The 16,823-nt window shown below is 46.6% G+C and overlaps 1 protein-coding gene across 1 annotated transcript; it reads left to right on the top strand.

The window, feature by feature from the left end:
• The first annotated feature begins 8,738 nt into the window (after nucleotides 1–8,738).
• On the top strand, nucleotides 8,739–9,555 carry LOC147849892 (eukaryotic translation initiation factor 1A). Its single transcript, XM_087336886.1, has one exon. The coding sequence runs from the start codon at nucleotides 8,920–8,922 to the stop codon at nucleotides 9,355–9,357; it is 438 nt and encodes a 145-aa protein (XP_087193012.1). The 5' UTR covers nucleotides 8,739–8,919; the 3' UTR covers nucleotides 9,358–9,555.
• Nucleotides 9,556–16,823: the final 7,268 nt, after the last annotated feature.

The raw sequence follows: 16,823 nt of genomic DNA, 5'->3' as shown, positions 1-16,823 counted from the left end.
CCGCCGGAGCATACCCACCCTCCAAACCGGGGACAAAGGAGAAACGAGCAACAGTCACAAGGTGTACTGTTATTACTGCCGTAAGGAAGGCCACTATAGTAACCAATGCCCAAGCAAAACCAATGACAAGCAGCCGGAAATCAACATGGTTACAACCGAAATAACAGAAGTACAGCAGGTCACAACCCGGTCAAAGGGAAAGACTGCCGAGTGGGAAGCCCAGGAGGCAATCAGAAAACAAGCGGCACAATGGATCAAGCAGGCCAATGAACAGAATGCGGCAGAAGTAAGAGACCAAAATATGCCAAAAGACGAAGAAATCATACAGCCAGGAGAAAACCCGACGTGGCACGCGCTACAGGACTGTCAAATCGTGTTGCCATTAGCACGACTACTACAGTTGGTGCCACGGTTTACGGCAGACTTACAGGCATCCGTGAGCAAACCGAAGCCGACGCCAGCACCGGCATTCTTCTCCAACCCGGAGGAAGGACCACTGCAATCGTGAAAGGAAAGGAAATTGCTCCGGGGTAAATGTCATCAGCCGACAGACATGCAACAACCTGGGCATCCGGGAATGGGAACCATGCCCCTTCTGGTTACGCATGGCGGATACCAGCTCAGTCCGACCGACCGGGCTTATCTAGGATTTGGAAGTAACGATCGGAGGCCACGTATTCCGGATATCGGCCGTGGTGCTGCAGCTGAATGTACAAGGCGCGTACCCCCTACTGCTAGGACGACCATGGCTGCGAACGGCGCATATCAAGCAGAGCGGGCAAAAGAACATGATCACATTCCGGCGAGGGAAAACAAAGGTACGAGTAACGACGCAACCACGGGTGATCACCAGTAAGGAAGCAACTCCATTGTATGCGGAAAGCATTAACATGTTGGAGGGATTACCGGACGAGGAAGTCGAGCGGTACCTCGAGGAACACCCACGAATCGTCCCACTATTTGAGGTGGATATCACGGCGGCAATAGAACCGTACATTACAACGCCGGATGAACCGGACCAAGCGGTGATCCGGGAACTGCGACAAGCGCAGGAATCCCTAGAGAGGGAAATGACGATATCCCAGAGAGTAAAAGCATCCCAACTAGAGGAGGTGGACCTCGGCACAACAGACAAGCCCCGACCGGTAAATGTTGCAAAGGAATTGCCGAAGGAAGAAAAGAAGGCAATGGTAGCATTATTAACAGACTTCAAGGATGTGTTCGTGTGGTCGTACGAAGACATGCGAGGGCTGGACCCCCAACTCTATCAGCACCAAATTCACCTAAGTACGGACGCGAAACCGATCGCTCAACGCAAGTACCGGATGAATCCGAATTATGCGGCGAAGGTGAAGGAGGAAATTGATAAGCTCCTCCGGGTCGGATTTATCCGACCGGTCAAGCAGGCAACCTGGCTAAGTCCGATAGTGGTGGTCCCGAAAAAGAACGGCAAAATCCGGGTATGCGTGGACTACCGAAAACTAAATGCCGCAACAGTGACCGATGCGTTTCCACTACCATTTACGGACGAGGTGTTAGATGCGGTAGCCGGCCACGAAGTTTACAGCTTCCTGGATGGATTTAGCGGCTACAACCAAATACGAATGAACCCGGCTGACCAGGAGAAGACAGCGTTCGTAACGGAATGGGGAGTGTTCGTCGCGGTCGTGATGATGTTCGAACTAAAGACGTCTCCAGCGACCTTTCAAAGGATAATAATGGAAATTTTTGGGGAATATATCCCCGGTTTTATGCAGGTCTTCCTTGACGATTTCGCGGTCTACAGCCGGCATGGAGAGCATCTCGATCACCTCCGGCTGTGCTTGGAGAAGTGCCGCGAGTACCGTTTGAACCTGAACCCGGCCAAGTGCGTCTTTGGAGTGGCAAGCGGCAACTTACTAGGGCATGTGGTGAGTAAGGAAGGAATCGCGGTAGATCCGGATAAAGTCAAGGCGATTCTCGAGGCACCAGCACCAAATAACGCAAAGGCTTTAAGCCGGTTCCTGGGCCAAATAAGGTGGCATAGCCGGATGATACGGCACCTCGCAGACTTCGCTACACCATTACATACTGCCGTACACAGGGTACCCTTCCTATGGGCAGAGATGGAGGAGGAAGCCTACCAAGCGTTGAAGGTTATGCTGTCGCAAGCTCCGGTGGTGCAACCGCTGGATTGGAGTAAAAGCTTTCACGTCTTCGTCGACGCGTCGGACGTAGCAATTGGCAGCGTTCTGATGCAACTCACGGAGCCGAAATGGTACCGACCGGTGTACTACGCAAGCCGGAAACTCTCAAAAGCCGAGCGGAATTACTCTACGACGGAACGCGAGGCATTGGGAATGGTGTATAGTGTCACAAAGTACAGGCACTATCTGCTCGGAAGGAAGTTTTCCTTCTATGTCGACCATTCGGCACTACTCTACCTGGTCTCGAAGGCATCCCTGACGGGAAAAATTGCACGATGGACACTGTTGTTACAGGAATTTGAATTCGACATTTTCCACCGACCCGGGGCGCAGCATGCGGTAGCGGACTACCTAAGCAGACTCGAATCCGGAGAAGCAGGGGACGGCGTCCAGGATGAGTTTCCCGACGCCGAGTTGTTCCGGATCACAACGAAACCGGCAACGGATGCAACGGTAGCCGATGAAGACACATGGCTAACTGAGATGCATCAGTTCCTGAGCACCGGAGTTCCCCTGGAGAACATGGACCGCGATGAAAGGAAAAGGGTAGCAGTAAGAAGCAGACATTTCTGCTTGGTTGGAGACACCCTCTATCACAAGGGGGCAGATGGCATCTGGAGACGAGCAGTGCGGAGCGATGAGAAGGATTTAATCCTCAGGGAAGCCCACTGTGGAATTGCCGGCGGGCATTATGCCGGCGACGCAACCGCTCGGAAAATATGGCAGAGCGGACTGTGGTGGCCCACCACCCTAAAAGATGCCGTGAAGTATAGCAGAGAATGCGATTTGTGTCAACGACTGGGCCAACCCACGGAGCAGGCCCGGATGCCACACCACCCGGTCTTGCCTTTGGAACCGTTTCAAAAGTGGGGTTTGGACTTTGTCGGTCCCTTCAAGCCACCGGCAATGCGAACCGGAAATCGGTATGTCATAGTGGCGACCGACTATTGCACCAAATGGGTAGAAGCAAAGGCCTTACGGGACAACACGGCCGCGTCCACAGCAAAGTTCCTGTAAGAGTGCATATGGTGCCGGTATGGATGCCCGATCGAGCTTATAAGTGACCAAGGAGGACATTTTCTCGGGCAGGTAGTAGAAAGCCTGACGTCATTTTACGCGGTGGTACATAAAAAGAGTACTCCCTACTACCCTCAAGCCAATGGACTAGCGGAATCAACGAACAAAACTCTGCAGAACATCCTACGAAAAATCGTCAACGAGAACCGGACCGACTGGGATACGAAATTGCAAAGCGCGCTATGGACGTACCGAACAACGTACAAAACCAGCATCCGGACAACCCCGTTCCGACTAGCATTCGGTTTAGAAGCGGTCATGCCGGTAGAGTTCCAGATCCCCAGCTTACGGATTCAGGTAAAGGAGCGCTTAAGTGAGAACGAGTCCGAACGAATCCGGTTGGCGACGTTGTTGGAATTAGAAGAAAACCGAATAGCCAGCTTACTACAACTCGAACTGGAGCAAAGGAGGAGAAAAGCTTTCGTGGACCGACACCAGCGTGGCAACGAAAAGGAGTTCGAAGTCGGGAAACCGGTGCTACTATTCCAGACACGTATGGGGAACATGCCGGGAAAGTTGCGGTTTCGGTGGACCGGACCGTTCTGGATCACCAAGGAGTACAATGGGTCGTATCAGCTCGGCACGTTGTCTGGAGATGTCATCGGCAAGTGGGCAAATGGGTTTCGGCTAAAGCCGTATAAGGGAAATATGCCAGCCAACCCGTTCAAGAAAAACCCGGAAATCCGGCAAGTTGAGGAATCGACACCGACAGACGTTGCTGAAGATATTCGGACCGAGGAAGAACCGACACCGATACTGACAAAGACTATCCCGGAAAACCGACAGAAGGATCCGGTATCCACACGAACCAACCCGAACAAATCGGGGGGGACCGGCAAATGACGTGGTCCAAACAAAGAAAGAAAAAAATAAAAAATAAAAAAAAATCGACGCGAATCATAGTAATGATGGGGAGATCACAAGAGGTGGGAGCGCCACCATGCAACGAAGAGGCACCATGCATTAAAGAAGGACGTGCGCGTACTTGCTATTTAAAGCATGGAACGTGGGCACTCACACGCGGCAAACAAGAAAGGACATACTAATTATGGCGGGAGAGGAACATGCGCGGGAAACGAAAAAGGGCAACTCGAGGCAAAAGCCACTATATAAGACATAGGCCTGCGAAGGACTCACTTTTTACGAATTTTCCTACATACAGGCGCAGAAGCACAAAAGAGAGATCCGACGCACAGAGCACACACAGCCCGATCCCGAACAACAGGCAGCAGAAGAAGAATTCGAAACAATGGTACTGTCGGAAGAGGCACACCAATGGATGAGGGAGAACGGGTTAAAAGGATTGCTGCGGATCGTCGACGCTCCACCACACGCAGAACCAGAGCAGGCGGCAACATCGATCGATTTATCAGAAGTCACGGAAGGAGCGGTGCAGGCGCTCACGGGGATAAAAGCAGGAGGGCTTCAAACAATCGAAAACCCTTCAAGCGAAATCCTGTTCGAATATTTCGGTGAGTACTCTATCAACAGCAAGGCGTACCGAACACAGGGCGAAGAGAACCTGTTGTTCGGAGAAGTGGCCTGCGCCATGATGGAATACGGATTCGTGAATCCTCATCCCCCGGCCATAGCCAAGTACCGGGCAACGTTCTTAATAGCAGCATACGAAGGATTACAAGTAGACTGGCTCCATTTCATAACCGAAGGATTGAAGGAGGCCATCAAGAATCTTGGGGAAGGAAAAAAGCCATGGGCCGGGATAGCACAATGGCTAACGGTGTTAGTCCCACCGGTGCTCCCCATCACACAAAAGAAAAGAGGTCGGCAGGAGACGACGCCGAAAAAGGTCACAAAGCGCCGACAGATCCTGGAGAAACACACCCCCGGATGGACCCAACAAGAAGCAGAACAACGGGGGGAAGGACCATCCCGACAGCAACAGGAACCGGCAACAAAGGCAAAACCGGCAGGTAAAGGCAAAGGGAAATCGGCCGAGGAGGAACCGGTAGCGCGTAAACCAATCCATATAACGCTGCGACGGCCGGAACTGGAACTAGAGGTCTTTATACAAAAGGTCCGTCTGGTAACCGCACTGGAGGAGGAAGCTGAAACATAAGACTCATCCGAACCACTGGTAAGACTCCCAGCAAGACAAGGTGGGGAGAGACGGGCGAAAGGACCGGCTCCACCAGTTGACAAAACTCAGCAGAGGGCGCAAGGACCACCTCCAGTAGCCGAGGCGGAAACAGTACCGGAACCCGTACCGAGGGAAGCAGCACCGACACCGGTTGTGCCAGACTTCAGAGAACCGATCATCCCAGAGAAGAAGAATGAACAAGCGCCGGAGCCAGAGAAAAGGCCGGAAAAACAGCTTGAGAGAAGTGAGCAAGGCCACCCCGACGCAGGAAGAACAAAGCCACAATGGCTGAGATGGCTTTCGGAGCAGTTATCGGGAGTAGCGGACCAGTTAGAGAAAGAAGAAACGTGTAGGCAACAGCTGACGCATACAACAACTCAGGAGTTGGTCACGCTCCGAACACAGATCGAGGAAATGCAAGGGGAGCTGTTGCAGGCAAGGGAAGGAATTCAACAAGCACAAGTTGTCACCGAGCCGGTCGGGACAACAAGGAAGCAACCAGAACCGGAACCGGAACCGGTAGCCTTGCAAACCGGCCCTGAGACCGAAAAAATAATAGAAACCTTACGAGAGGAGTTAAAAGCTCAGGAGGCATTAAGGGAAAGAGAAAGGGAGCAGCGGAAAGCGGTGGAGGACGACAGACGAAAAATGGAAGAAGGCCTCCGGAAAGGTCGAGCCACTAATGACCGACTGCAAGAAGAAAAAGAGAAGCTGCAAAAGGAGAAGGACCGACTGCGTCGACATGCCGAGCAGGAGATAGAACGACTGCAGGAAGAACTCCGACAACAGAAGGACCAGGACGATCGGTTAAGAGCTCAGGCAAACCGACGCCTGAAGCAGAAGACGGAGGACTTCGACCGTCTCTACCGAGATCAACAGCAGGCCGAGTCGGACAACAAGAAACGGGCAACAGACTACGACCGGCAAATAGAGAAGCTGAAAGAACAGCTCAAAGAGACCCGGTTAGACCTGGCTAAGGCAATAGACGATGTCAGTGCCAACAAGGAAGCATTGTCGGCGGAAATAGCCCAAGCGACGAAGAGAAGGAAGGAATTAGAGGTGCTAAGGCGGGAAAAGCTGGATCTGACCAAGATCAGGAATGAAGAAAAGGAAAAATCGACCTTCATGATCAGCAAACTGCAAAGTACCTATGAAAAGCAGAAAACGGATTACGAGGCCCAGGCTCAGATAATGGCCGACATTATAAAACGGGCAAGGAAGGAAAAGCAAGAAGCTTATGCGCATGCTAAGGCGGGGGTTGACCGGATCAAGCTCATCATGTCAAGATGGAGTACCCGAGCTCAAGCAAGCATCAACGAAAGTACGGAAAAGCTATGGAAGGAGTGGTCACAACAGGCAGCCGAGCTGCAGACACTCCGAGCGGATGCCGAGAATCGGAGGAAGACCGGTGACAAGTTCTACAAGATGGATGAAGAAAGTATCGTCGCCATTCGGGAAGAATTGTCGGAGGATTTCTACACTTTAGCGGAAGAACATCTCAAAGAAATCCGAGGGTTGGTAGAGAGGTTGGATGACGGGCAGCTCGCAACTCAGTTGGAGTTGGAGAGATACGAGCAGGACCGGTTACGACAGGAAGCTAAGGGAAGAACGACGCCAATCACTATAAGTGAGGGAGAGCGACCGGCTGAAGTTGAACCAACCGACACCGAACAACCCCGACGAGGAATACCCGAAGAAGAACTTCCGTTCGAAGGAGAAGAAGAAGAGCAGGAGCAGACCGATGCCGGAGAAGAAGAAGAGCTGAGACCGGAAGACACCAGAGCAGAGGAAGAAGGCGTACCGAGCCAACTAGTCGAGACCGGAGAAAGTGACACTGGTAACAGAACAGAGTCTGGAACAGAGGGAGAACAGGAAGAACCCGGACGAAGCGGTGAGGAAGCACCGGCACCACAGAATCAAGCAGAGCTGGAGCAACAAATTTTTACGGAACAACCCACCCAACCGGAGGTCGGAGACCAGGCAGGCAAGGAACAGGAACAGGAGGAAGAAGCACCACTTGACACCATCGAGCAGAGTGTGCTCGATATTTTGGAGGAAGAATGAGGCCGGGAGTGGATTCGAAGTGCAAGGCACTTTCCCACGGGCGTGCCATGTGTTGGCCGGTCAGAAGAGCAAGGACAAGTGGGAAGGCGGAGTCGGATCGGATAATAGGAAGTAAATAGTAGTAGAATTATTATTCGGAGGGACGGATCCGGTACAGTTGTACCGATCCGGATCCGGACCGATTCAGATGTCGGTTGCCTAAGCGCACCGATTGTAACCTTGCCGGATGCCTATAAAAGGATCCGATGAATTGTAAAGGGTTGGACGGAAGGAATACAGTAGTAATTATTGCGTGTTTATCTGTATCTTCGTATTGTTTACCGTCTGTGCTTAATCGTAATTATCTTACGCGTGTAACCTAGCATCCAATCCTTACCACCCCTTTGGAGAAGTGTCGGATAGACACCTGTGTTGAGGCTAGTCCGGCCAGGCAGACAACACAAGTGTCCAACTTATGCCGAGATAAGGGCAAAATACCAAGACACACTTGGTTCCTCTCCCACCCTCCCCAAACTATTAGAAACTCTAGATATAAAGAAATTAGGCAAATACATCCTAGCGCTAAAACAACACAGAGAGAATAAGCTACAAAATGTTGACAGTAATGTTTCTAATATTCACCAACATGTAACAAATGAAGTTTTTCAGGGACAGGGGGAGACAACGAATGTCGACACACCTGCACCACTCGGCCTCTTACTTGATGAAGCAGAAAACCAAAGAAGAACCAAACGCCCTTGGATACCGAGTTTGAAAGCAACTCGACGTGGTGTAGAAGCAATTAAGAAAATAACGGAACATTAGCGACACCGCCTAGAAGCCATGGCTGGGGCACTCTCTACACCGGGACCACGGGTCACACCCACACCGAAACCCTTTGACCTCCCACTTCTTTTCTAGAGGCTTAGGTAGAAATGAAATTAGGCCTAGTGCAAAGTCATTTCCTTTATCGAATATACCACGTTTTGTACAGTACGAGAACTATTTTAGCTTAAATGCTATTTTATTTTTAGGTGTGATGGTTGGGTAAATACCCCATTTTGTTAGTAAACCAATTTGTCTCATGGGCCAAATTTGGCCTTAGAAGACGTTAATATATATTTCTTTCTTTCTTTCTTTCATTCTCTCTCTCTCTCTCTCTCTCTCTCTCTCTCCCCCCCCCCCCCACACACACATTGTTGGTGTTGAGGGCGGTGGGTTCCCCTCACTTAAAAATGGGCGACCACATATGTATGTACATACCATACGAAAGACACACACAACGAGAGAAAGAAAGAAAGAACGAAAGAACGAAAGAGAGAGAGAGAGGGGTACGAGTAAAAGCCAGACGCAGACGACGCAGGCTCTAGGGTTTCGGCTGTGCTTGCACACAGACACTGCGACACAGAGGAAAAAGAGAGAGAGAGAGAGAGAGAGACAGACAGACAGACACAGACAGACACAGAGAGCAGGATCGAGCGGTAGAGGAGAGATCGGTGCGGGCAGCAAGAAGGCATGCCGAAGAACAAAGGTAAGGGAGGGAAGAACAGGAAGCGTGGAAAGAACGAAGCAGATGACGAGAAGCGGGAGCTCGTGTTCAAGGAGGATGGGCAGGAGTACGCCCAGGTGCTGAGGATGCTGGGGAACGGACGGTGCGAGGCGTTGTGCATCGATGGCACCAAGCGGCTGTGCCACATCCGTGGGAAGATGCACAAGAAGGTGTGGATCGCATCAGGCGACATCGTCCTGGTCGGCCTCCGAGACTACCAGGACGACAAGGCGGACGTCATCCTCAAGTACATGCCTGACGAGGCTCGCCTCCTGAAAGCCTACGGTGAGCTCCCGGATAACGTCAGGCTCAACGAGGGTATTGCTGGAGGCATGGACGAAGAGGACGAAGGAGGCGCCGATGACTACCTCGAGTTTGAGGATGAGGACATCGACAAGATCTGAGCATCTCACAGAAAATACGTGTCCTCTGATGCCTGGCCACGCTTGCTGTTTTTGCTGTTCCCTTTCTTTGTATATCCTTAGTGGTATATTATATGCTATCCTGTTAGAAAATGCTTGAAAAAGGAAACTATTTGATGTAATATCAAGGGAGGAGGTATTGTTTGAAATTTCTGGAATAAGTTTCTTAACCTTATTTAAGGGAAGCCCCGTGTTTTCATGCTGACAATTTTGTGTCAAATCTTGATGGCGGATTTACGTTGTTCTTGATCACAAGGATGAAGCTTATGGTACTATGGACTTGAAAAGCTTTATTATTCTGGATTGATCTCAGTATGTTCCTCTTTTTTCTGAATCTATAAACAATAAATTAGTCTTTTACAATCTGTTTGCTGATTCTTTTTCTGCTTCACGAAACTGTTTGTTTGGAATGATGCCGCTGATGTATACTTCTGTTGCTGTTTCGTTTTATGTTCTGTTCCAATTATAGCTTCATATAAAAAACAAGAAAACAGACTTTTAAAGACCAATTCTTCACTTCAATTGTTTTTCCTGTTTCGTTGAACTTGCTGTGTATTTAATGTTGTGAATTCCGTTGATACACATGGTGTATAAAGATTAGAAATGGTAAGAACAATTGTGGCTCAATATCTGGGGTTCACCCCGAGGTGTCTGGTTGTGTTTATAACTGAACTGGTTTACCCATTGTTTTACATTCTCTTTTGTATCTTAACAAGAATTTGTTGCAATTTTCATATTGGTTCTCTCTTGTGTGATAGGAATTTTATGTATACCAAAGTCATTCCATTTGGTGAAGTTAATACTGTCTAATTTCCCCTTAGGAAACACATTTTTTTAAACACACCCCTTCACCAGGCAAATGTCGAAGAAGAAGGCAAAAGTTGCGTTCTTAGTGCCTTGTATGTAGAGAGCAGGTTATCATTTCCTTCAAACATGCATTTCAATTTGATTTGCTTTTTTCCTCTATTGCAAATATTCGTGTGATATCAAAACCACTTTCCAGAATGCACTATTCCTTTGAAATAGGAATTGGCAGAAGGCTCCGGCTCCACTCAAACTTAGGCTCCACTCAAGCTTAAACGGAACCGATAAAAACCGTTTTTAAATGGTTTGGCTGTTTGGTTTGAGCTCGGTTTAAGATGGCTTGAGCCGAACTGAAATAAATGTTTTGGGCCAAACTCGTTTCCAAGCTGGTTAAGAGTCAAGACTTAATTGGCTTTGCAAAACCGGTTTGTCCAAACTGGTTAGCATAAACCGGTTTAGGAATCGGTTCAGTTCAGGTTTGGAAACTCCAAAACCGGTTTGGACAAGGCCAAACCGGTTAAGCCAATTAAGTCTACCGATTTCTAGGAATTCAAGTCTACCTTTATTATAGTTTTTCATAAAAGATCTTTAAGATTTTAGAATGTAAATAAAATACCAATAATGCCTACCTAAAAGCATGGGTGCCCCCCTTGAATGTGTGGGCATGGTTGTGATAGATGTCTATGATTGAAATTTATGGGTTGGTGATCACTCCCTGAATGTAGTAGAAACACTTTATTTTCCCATATGAAATTCAACATAGAAGTGTCGTCTAGTAGAACTTTCATAGCATGTTTAATAACTTTCATACGCTCTCCTACGTATTTGAACACCCAATTTTGTTGATTGGTAACATTCTCTTAGTTATTAGGTTGTTACTTTCAAAAAGATGTTCTCATAGAAGTATCTCATAAACTAAATGCGTTCCTATCCTAATGCTCATATCGTAACTTCATTTACATGACTGCTGCATTGCTATGGTGTTTCACATTTGGTTAGATTCATATGACTAGATAACTATTTGGTTTAATGTCGACAATAAAGGTCAAAGTGACAATACATGCTTGCATATAATGAATGGTTGGACCCATGCATGCTCGCCACCTGCCATCCATGCATGATCTCCACTTGGCATTCATGCAATCATGCTATTTGGTGAGCACGAATTAGCCTATGTGAGGTGGTAAACATCTCATAATATTATGTATATTACTAACCTATATTATGTATATACAACATTATCTATAAAAACAGATATATAAAATACTAACCTATTGGTTAAAGCATGGATATATTATAATGAAGGTCATGGATTTGAGACTCCATATAACCTTTTCTATGATTATCAGTATATATATATATGCTATTTTGTATAGATATTCATAACACCATCAATCGTCCATAGGGTACGATAAGGTTTCGTTCATATTACTTTTGTTGATAAGGTTGATATTTCTACTACATTTGACTTTCCTCATGCTTCCACAAGTTCTTGAGAGATGGAACAAATATTTGAAGGGTCATTGATAGATGGAATTGTTCTTTTCCATTATTTTTTTATTCTATCAAGTTCTTGAGAGGGGATGATCTATGGTTAGAGTTGCTAGATCCACGTGTTCTTGTGTTGAAAGTGGCCTTCAGAAGTGGAACCCGTCAAAGCACCCAATGGTTACAGGTCTTTGCGCACCTGCTCGATTGTTTAAGTCAGTTCCTATGTTGGAATTACTTGTGGCCGGCTGTTCGGCAACCTTGACCGCTTCATGTGGAAGTCAAGGCTTTCGCCCAAACTGGGCCCTAGATTACTCCGCCACACACATACTGAAAACCAATACTCTTCTTATGAAGATCTTTAAGTAGACAACTTATACCAAATGTAATAAGAGATTGAATACTAGGACAAACAACTGAATTAGGACAAGATCAAAAGAACAAGTGCAGAGAGAAGACAACAGAGTTAGGCACAAGAGTATGTCACTATATTATTCTGCTCAACGTTACAATGTCACAATGTACAACATGAACAACAACCCTCAAACTAGGTTGCAAAAGTCAGTTTAAATACCAACTGACTTCTAGGGTAACAACCCTTTCCACTATTTACATAAATAGCCTAAACCTAGTGTGGCCAATGGGACAATGTGAATATGTCCATTATTTTCCTGTATTCGACACTCCCTTGTAATGGGTATATACAACAAAAATTTGTAATAAAAAGAATGAATAGAAGATATAGATTGATACGAAATCACGTTCGCGTTCAAAAGTGGAAGGATCGCGCACAATTGGAAGGATAAGGAATATTCCGTTTGATTTCAGGGCCTTTTTAACCATCACATGTGCACAAAGACTCAATGGAAAAGCTTAAAATCTCAGCATTTCATAAAATTGAAAATTCACAAAATTAGGCAAATTTCACAAATTTACGTTATGTTTTTTAACATAAAATTAACAACTCATGTTTTTTTATAACAAACAATATCTAGAAGGAGCAATTGAGTTAAAAACAATTAAGCTTTATATCATTCGAGTTCTTACAAGCTTATATTGTTAATCGTTCATGCCAAAAATACAATCAAGAGTTATTCCTCTCATAAGAATCACTACTATAGAGCCTAGTATATAATGGTGACTCATCCTCTTCCTCATCAGATGTACCAATCAAAGCATTGTCTTCATCTAAAACCAAATGTTGTGACTCCAAATCATGTGTAGAAGATCTGGTTCGTCTTCAAATCTGAGAAGCCTTGTAGACTTGGCAATTTCTCTTTTATTATGTCTATTGTGGACTTCCTTAAACATCCAGTTTTTGTCAATGTAAAGTCGTACACAATGATATCCACCTCTTGCATGTCAAGGGTCTATGTGTTACGAATATTTCTTTTCCGCTTTCTATTTCCTCTTGAAGTTGGGCATTCCATCATCTCCAATGTGTACTTGCCTGTAAATGCATTCTTACTTTTAGTGTTGTACCAATGCACCTTTGTAGACTTTATTTGGTTTTGGTTTTCATGCATCACTACGTCTAGTACTTTACCAATCCAGAATTGGTGCCCTAGGTCATTGTCATTTGCAAGTGTGGCAATTAACATCCCAACCTTCATTTCTTGGAATTTTCCTTGCCAACGGGCTTCTGCTACTTTTGTCATCCTCGCTCCCACATAAATGTCTCTCTGTTGTGGATGGAGCAAGTTGTCACGATCTGCATTAGGTGCATGAGGTGACGTTTGAGAACCAGGTGGGTGTTGTACGAACCACGCAAATGATATCTGCAAGGACCAATTACCAGTGAAGGAATTACTAACCATGAGGTATCTTGAGGTGCAACATACTTCTGTGCATTATCAATGTGCTTCCTTTTGTCTTGTAAGGCTTGCATCCAAAAGTTCCTTTGCTCATCTACCAACTCAATGTGCATTTCCTTTTTAGTCTCAACCAACATTGTTTTCGCACCATAAATGGTAGTAGATGGCATATGAAGCAAGAACTGACAACCGCCTTCTGGCTCCCATTGTGGGGAAGATGAATATTGCTTTGCATGCAATAGCATACCACCACTTATATCATTTTTCTTTTTCAAGAATATGTGATTGAAGCTAATATTGTTTAATTGGGCTAACACTTTCACATTCCCCTCCCCGCCATCTGCAATGTATCTCTTAAAGTCGTGTATCTCCTTTAAGTGGATCACATTCGGACGTGGTGTATATACATCACAAATGACGTCAAATAACTTCGGTAATGTGAAAGCATCATATCGAGACAACTGTCTAGAGAATGTACTGAACACCTGGTCACTATGGTCATGTGTGTGACCAACCAGAACGAAGTTAACTTTAACTTTCCTAAACACTCCTTGTTTCGCCAACATACTCAAATATCCAAAAACAATTGAATTCTTGTTTTCCCTAGCAATGTTGTCCAATTGAATGTAGAGAACAAGTGGTAACGGGTGACCCCATTTCATCAAAACCCTTTGAAGCACAGTAACTGTTAGGTTGGGGTCCTTGTGGACATTCAAGTAAGTAATGAAGACGTGGGGTTTAATTGTCCCATTATAAGCCATACAACCCACCAAGTGCATCTGAATGAGACATTCGTCATTGACATATTTCTGAAGCCGCCTAAGGTGAGGTAGACACATCTTCTCTAGTCTATACTAGCAATCATTAGACACATGTATTGTCCCGGTTTCTTCAACGGCTTCTCTCGATGGTGCATTGCTTTTTTCCGCTCCAATGCTTGTGCATCTCGATGGTCCTGTAACAACTTTTTATTGATGTCCTTCTCCTTTGTTGTTTTGGCACCTTTAGCCACGCTCTTTAAGTTTGCACAAATAGAACAATTATACCCCATGCGTACTTTCCAAGCTATAACAATGTTAATGAATCATGTTGACTAGAATCTTGTGAACTGATTGTAGGTGACATATTTATCACTTTATGATCGCATTTCTGACTTGTAGGCATCATATACTTCTCTTCATGTGTAATTATCTGAGAGATGCAACCTACCAGTAGTTGGCATTACTTCACAGTTAAGCTTGAAGTAGTTCTTCATCCAACTGATCACATTTCTTCTGGATGCACCCTTACTACTTGGAACATTGAGGCCATTGTTACTGAGATCACTGTTGAGAACTTGTTGTTGCATTATGTGTAATCTCATGTTGCTAACACATAATCAAATCTTGAATGCAACTACACAACATTTTTGTGCAATGAAGAGATAATACTCAAAAGAGATCTTGATATCGGAACATAAGTCCTTCACCAACTATTTAAGCAGTTGGCAAAGTCCAAGGCGGTATAACCGACTATGCCTAAAGTCTCATTGCGCTCGGTTGGGATTGTGCCTGAATCTGTTGACGACTCCTACATCATGGGCTAAGTCCAGCCGTGTTGCAACCATTGCATACATCAAGGAGCCGACAACCGGTGTGTATAGTACCGACTTTATAGTTTCCCCCTCCGAACTGGATGTTAGGCAATCATTCTAAGATAGCCAAAGGCTAATTGGGAGTACAAGCAGATTTGGCCAATTCCATGTTAAAGCATTCTATGACACGTCCAATATAGTTGGCTTGAGATAGGAATAACTGTCATCGATTCCGAAGCCATCCCCAAAATGTGTCTTTCCGAACCGAGGTCCTTCATGGGAAACTTCCACCGTGTATGTTAACCGTTCTGTAGGTAACACCTTTGATATGCCTACTGACAGGAACTTGTCGTTCCTTATGCGCAAGACTTGGCCACAACCGAGATTCTTTTCATACACAGAAAAACAGGTAGTGAAACGCGACACAAAGAAGAGAAATGGTACACAGGAGGTTTACGTGGAAAACCCCAAACTAGGGGAAAAACCACGGCAGCCCACAGGCTGCAAACTGTCACTATGTATGAATGTACAAAACAGTGAGTTCACGGAGGCAACGACCTCGGACTCACGCTCTTCGCCACAGGCGGCGGTTACAACAGAGGCAACGACCTCTTTCTCTCTATCTCTCTCTGTACAACGTTACGCACACTAATCTCATGTAATACAGAAAATTGACAACAACATAATATTAGTTTGCCCTAAGTCATATTTATACTAATATGACTTTTCAGCTATTTACAAATATAGCCACAATGGGCTCTCAGAAACATATTTACGAATATGTCTCTTCCTCCGGTTCATACCGGGTCTGCACCATTCGGCTCTCCGTAGCCGGGTACTCCTCATCCGGTTCATACCGGGCCTGCACCATCCGGCTCTCCGTAGCCGGGTACTCCTCATCCGGTTCATACGGGGCCTGCACCATCCGGCTCTCCGTAGCCGGGTACTCCTCATCCGGTTCATACCGGGCCTGCACCATCCGGCTCTCCGTAGCCGGGTACTCCTCATCCGATTCATACCGGGCCTGCACCATCCGGCTCTCCGTAGCCGGGTACTCCTCATCCGGTTCATACCGGGCCTGCACCATCCGGCTCTCTATAGTCGGGTACTCCTCATCCGGTCTTCACCGAGTTTGTTCATCGTCACTGATCTTCTTCCTTCCGATCCGGAGGGACCTGTCTCCCAACAAACTCCCCCTTCACTCCGGCATGGGGTGTCTTACCAGTCCGATCCTCTTCCGGCATGCGTCCAACTTGTCGGGTGTCAACACTTTGGTCAACATATCTGACCCATTCCCGGCCGTGTGGATCTTCGTCAGTGCGAACTCCTGGTCATCTACTCTTTCCCGGATCCAGTGATACCTCCGCTGGATATGCTTCGTCCGGGAATGGTAGGCCGCATTCTTAGCAAGGTGGATGGCACTTTGACTGTCGCAGTAGAGTCGGTATTCCTCTTGCCGGATACTGAGCTCTCTGATGAAGTCCTTCATCCATAATATTTCCTTGCCGGCTTCCACAGCCGCCATGTACTCCGCCTCTGTGGTTGACAATGCAACCGTCTTCTGCAGCCTCGACTGCCACGAAACAGCTCCCCCTGCATATGTCATCACATATCCGGATGTAGACCGGCTGGTATCCACATCAGCCGACATGTCCGAATCGGTGAAACTGTCCAGTTGAGGTTTTCTGGAGCCGAGTCGGAGACACATATTTGAAGTGCCCTTCAAATACCGGAGTATCCATTTGACCGCGTTCCAATGCTGCTTGTCG

Source organism: Azolla caroliniana, unplaced genomic scaffold (assembly GCF_043228905.1).
Source record: "Azolla caroliniana isolate FFs.n. ecotype wild unplaced genomic scaffold, voAzoCaro1.0.p SCAF_22, whole genome shotgun sequence".
NCBI lineage: Eukaryota > Viridiplantae > Streptophyta > Polypodiopsida > Salviniales > Salviniaceae > Azolla > Azolla caroliniana.
This window is presented reverse-complemented; position numbering and strand designations above follow the sequence as displayed.